The sequence below is a fragment of the Apium graveolens genome, unplaced genomic scaffold (assembly GCF_009905375.1).
Source record: "Apium graveolens cultivar Ventura unplaced genomic scaffold, ASM990537v1 ctg4914, whole genome shotgun sequence".
NCBI classification, from domain to species: Eukaryota; Viridiplantae; Streptophyta; class Magnoliopsida; order Apiales; family Apiaceae; genus Apium; species Apium graveolens.
In genome coordinates, this window is record NW_027418740.1 from 23,280 (window position 1) to 28,902 (window position 5,623).

General features: G+C 36.1%; 1 protein-coding gene across 1 annotated transcript; it reads right to left on the reverse strand.

Moving 5' to 3' along the window:
- Window positions 1-812: 812 nt before the first annotated feature.
- On the reverse strand, window positions 813-4,058 carry LOC141702367 (uncharacterized). Its single transcript, XM_074506071.1, has one exon. It carries the CDS (start codon window positions 4,056-4,058, stop codon window positions 813-815), a length of 3,246 nt encoding a protein of 1,081 aa, XP_074362172.1.
- Window positions 4,059-5,623: the final 1,565 nt, after the last annotated feature.

Below are 5,623 nucleotides of genomic sequence, written 5' to 3' on the forward strand. Positions count from 1 at the left end.
TAATTGCATTAAGGCAGGTTGATAAATTTGAACGGATTGAAAAGCGCGATATTGTAATCTTACAGTACAATGTTTTTACATTACAGCTTTGTCGCTTCTATGTAAGTAAAACTTGACCTGCACATTTGCATATTTGTTTGTGGGAAAATATATGCAGGCGCTAAATGGTTCTAATGCTTATACCATATTCATATTACTAAATTGTAAGAATCTTACTGCAGGAATTTTTGCTAACAGTCTTCCTATTAATATCTGTATAATGATCTCGATGTAATTGCTCCAATTCTATTACAAGGCAAAGAGTTCATATGACTATATATACATTTTATAGAAGTGAAATCTGAAAAACTTTATTAATTAACATAACTGGAATTTCGAATACAAACTTAAAGGAGCATCTGAAACAATGTACCAAACTAGAAGAGCTGAAGTAGTTGAAACATGAGAATCATCAAAGTCGACAGCAAAGGAATGCAGAGAAGTAGTATAACTATTAGTATTTATTAGAACCAGAAAACTATGGCCATGTTATCAGAATTTATATAAGTAGAACTACAAGTTCACACATAAGTAAAATATTCAGCAATCAACACATAACTATGGCAATATTTTTTCAGGACTTGCAGGTTGGAAATGTTGAACTTAACGTTTTAAAGTAGAATTACTTAAAAAAAACAATCAACACTTCTGCACACACTTTGTGTCCACTAAATGAATAAATTGAAGATGAATTTGTCAGAGTTCTTCTGTTCTTCTGTTCTTAATTATAGGGTAGAAAATTACCTTCATTGGCATGAAGGTATTTCAAATCATTATTGATGATCAATCCATACCCCTTCGTCATGGTCATTGCGTGCATAACTTATATCCGTACTATCTTCTATAGATGTGGTTTGTAGGCCAATTGAGAAAGGGGGGTTCTCGTCAAATTGATTATACTCTTCCTCATCTTCGACATTATCAACTCCAATAATACGTCGCTTACCTTGAAGAACAATTGACCACCTCACATCAGCCGGGTCTCGAATATAAAAAACTTGACTGACCTGTGTTGCAAGTATAAATGGATCGTCCTCATGACCAAACCGATTGAAGTCAACCAAAGTGAAACCTGACTCATCTACTCGAACACCACGACGGATATCAAACCATTTACATTTAAATAGTGCAACATTTAAATCTTTGTAATCAATCTCCCAGATTTCCTCAATCACCCCATAATAAGACTTTTTTACATCTCGTGATGCAATGGAATTGCCTCTTTCAAATTCTGTTGAAAAAGCTTCTACAGATATTCCACTATTTTGCACGGTGCTCTTATTATCTTGATGTTGTGTGTAGAAACTGTACCCATTTACATCATATTCTTGGAAACAACTCAGTGGCATGTTTGGGCCATAAGCTAACCACTTCAGAGTATTGGAAACTGTTGAAGGACTTTTTGAATATTGAGACATCACTCGATCTTTAAACCATTTCACAAAAGATCGATTATGTTCATTTGTAACCCACTTGCCACCCTTAGAGGGATTCTTTCGTCGAATCTCCAGTATGTGCTCTTGTAAGTAAGGATTAACTTCTGTCATGTGTTGTAGAACAAAGAGATGGGCTCCACCAAGCATTTCAGCACCGGGAGTGATCATTTTATGTCCTACTGTACCCTGACCGTCAAGTCTACCTTCATGACGAGATCTCGGAATTCCAACTGGATCGGTAGATGCTAGATAGTCCGTGCAAAATTCAATAGTCTCTTCAACCGAATACCCTTCAACTATGCTTGCTTCAGGATGACGCCGATTTCTCACATATGCTTTTAAAATGCACAGAAACCTCTCGAAAGGATACATTTGACGCACATACAAAGGACCACAAATTTTTATCTCTCTCACAAGATGAGTCACTAAATGCACCATAATGTCGAAGAATGAATGTAGGAAATACATTTCAAATTCACAAAGTGTGACTATAATATCAGCTTGCAATCTATCCAAAGTCAAGGGATCGATGACCTTGCTACATATAGCATTAAAGAAGAAGCACAATTTCGTGATAACCACTCTCACGTGCCTCGGCAATATGCCTCGAATTGCAACCGGTAGAAGATGTTGCATTAGCACGTGACAATCATGTGACTTCAAACCTAGAAGCTTCAAGTCTTTCATTGAGACGAGGTTTTTTGGATTTGAGGAATATCCAGATGGAACTTTGACACTTGATAAACACTCACAAAAGCTTATTTTCTCTTTCCTGGACAAAGTGTAACAAGCGGGAGGTAGATACGCACGTTTACCAGATTGTTGTGGTGCTAACTCAGCTCGTACACCCAGCTCTTGCAAGTCTAGCCTGGCTTTCATCCCATCCTTCGTCTTACCAGGTATATTCAATAGTGTCCCAATAATGCTTTCACAAACATTTTTTTCAATATGCATAAAGTCAAGGCAATGTCTCACTTGCAAGTGTTCCCAATATGGTAGATCCCAAAATATAGATCTTTTCTTCCAAATACTATTCGGAGTTGGCTTTTTATACAGCTTCCCAAGAACAACATCAATGTCTTTAACTCGTTCAAAGACCTCCTTCCCGGTTAAAGGAAAATGAGCCACTCGAGTCTCGATAGTCCCATCAAAATCGTTTTTCCTCTTACGATAAGGGTGAGTAAGTGGAAGAAACGTGCGATGACCCATATATACATTTTTTTTGCAGTTCTTCAAACGAAGATCAATCGTAGCATCTTCACAAATCGGACATGCTTTAGCTCCTTTAATCGTGTAACCTGAGAGGTTACCATAGCCGGGAAAGTCACTTATAGTGCAGAAGATCATGGCACGCAAATTGAAATATATCTGAATGTATGCATCATACATCTTCTCACCTTGATCCCACAATAACTTTAAATCCTCAATAAGTGGCTGAAGATAAACATCTATATTATTTCCAGCTTCTTTAGGACCAGGGATTAACAATGTCAACATGATGTACTTACGCTTCATGCATAGCCAAGGAGGCAAGTTATATATCGTTAGAAGAACCGGCCAAGTGCTATGTGTAGAGCTTAGAGTGCGATACGGATTCATGCCGTCTGCACAAAGCCCTAGTCGTAGATTTCTAACTTCTCCTCCAAATTCTGGGAATTTACCATCAATGGTTCTCCATTGCGGAGAGTCAGCCGGGTGTCGGAGCATTCCATCTGATTTTCTCCCTTCCACGTGCCACCTTACAAGCTTTGCATCATTGGAATTTGCAAAGACGTCAATGGGTAAGTAGCGCAACACCTTGACAGGAGGCCTCTTGTCATTAATAGAAGAATTATTTCCATCCCGCTTATATCGGGAGGCTCCACACTTTGGACATGTGTGTAAATGTTCATGCTCCTTGCGAAAGAGCACACAATCATTTGGACAAGCATGTATCTTCTTTACATTCATACCCATTGGACATAATATCTTCTTCGCCTCGTATGTGGAAGTGGGAAGCTCATTTTTTGCAGGAAGCATTTCTGCTAAAAGTTTCAGCATTTCAGTGAAACTCTTGTCACTCCAACCATTTTTTACTTTGAGTTTACACAACTTCAAGGTTGTTGATAACCTAGTAAATTGAACATTGCACCCATGATAGAGAGGTCTTTTAGAATCATCAACCAAGTTCTCCAGAACTTCTGGTTGGTGCACTAGGATTTCTTTAACATCTTGGATCATCTCTTCAACCCTATCATTTTCAGCATCATCTTCTTCATTACGAGGCATACTGTCTCCATAACTTTCATAAATTTTGCTAGAAGTCTCAGTCTTGCTAGTGTGTATTCCCTCCCCATGCCAAATCCACTTAGTATAATCTTCCATGAAACCACGGCGAAATAAATGCTCACGAACAGTGTCAATATTAGGATACTTTTTCAGATTATAACAATCACGACATGGACATGTGATCCTATCTTCTTTTCCATGTTCGATCTGTTTCTTCTTTAGATTTTCTACCGCACATGCAATGAACTCATTAACACCATTAACATAGGCATGCGAGACCCGTGGTATTTTATACATCCAAGTGAGACGATCCATGTTCTCTTTCTATCAAAAATGTATGGAAGAAGGTCAGATTATATTAAATTAATTTTGAACTTAGTGATAAAAGTAACCTATTTAATATTATTCTAGCTAGCTAAGTGGCATGGTTGGCTTTTAGACACCAAATTATTAGTTTTTTAGACAAATGATTATTTATTAGCTTTTTAAATGAATATTATGGGACTGCTTCAAGTCTTTTTTAATAAATCGTGTACATAACGAATGAACCGATTAAATTCATAAATAATAATATATCTCAAAAATGAATATTTAAGTTTTATTGAGCTTTTAGTTTTTATTATGTCTAATATTTCGTATTAAAAACTGATTTATCAAATAATCTTGTGTATACGTTAGTAAGAAACGGCATATTAATTATCTTTTGTACTTGAGAAACACGCGCACACATAATATATCAGTCAAAAGAGATAACAACATGGAATCCATTCCTAACAATTTCAAATTAAATTATCTAAATTTTTATAATTATTTTTAATATTCATTTTTTAACTGGCTGCAAATACATAAATTCAGCATATCACTAACTTCACACAACAAAATCATAAATTAGCAAATTTATGGTTTTTATATATATAGGCATGGATGGTGTGCTCTCAGTTTTCCAGAATATCACTAACTTCACACAACAAAATCATGGGACTTTATTGGCCTAGCACAAAATACCATGAGAAGCTGGAGCGCGACATTATAGTGGAAATATTTAATACAGGTAATCACATTTCAGAATTTAGTTAACTGCGGATTAAAAATTTATGAACTAATTAACAGTTAAGTTACGTACTTGTGTTTTGCTTGTGTATGCTTTGCAGGGATCACACGGGCCGGAAGTAGAGCGTTTCAGTGATCGTGGACTTGGTCCCCCTCCAGCGAATAGAAAGCTGCCTGAAGTATGCAAATTTGCATTCAAGACACTTAGTAACAAAAATGTCATTTTAAATACCAAACTAAGGGATATATTACAATTTAATACCAAACAAAGGGATATTAGAACACAAAGCATTGTGATTATGCGTAAATTGCATATTCTGCTAATTCAAATACAAGTGCATAATTAATTGGCTTTATGGCTAGTACTCAGAATGCACCACAATTCTGACAAACTAATATAACAGCAACTCTGATGCTGAACAACAGCACAGACCAGCAATTGAGACTGGAAAGAATCAATGAATTGCAATTTACAAGTCATTTTAATTAACTTGTCTAACCGAAACTCTGATGCTAATTAACTCTAAAGATATTCAATTTCCACCGGCATACACACAGCCACAGCAGACAATCCTGATGCACTATTTCTGCCAGCCATTTTCAGCTCTAAAAACAGGAGAGTAGGCATGCTATTAAAAACAGCTGATGCAATATATAGAAAAGTTAACTAGATACAAATCATATTTTCAACGGCAGCAGTTAAAATTAATTTCCAAGATAAAATCCGACTTGAATTAAGATTTCATGAAAAAACAAATCTCTAGAGTCTGAAATTAAGTTCCCATTTTCACTAATCTGAAATATAGTAGCTTGAAACAGAAACTCAGGTA

Bases quoted from the DNA above. Each gene is read 5' to 3' on its own strand.
- LOC141702367 (XM_074506071.1), bottom strand. From the start codon at position 4,058: ATGGATCGTCTCACTTGGATGTATAAAATACCACGGGTCTCGCATGCC.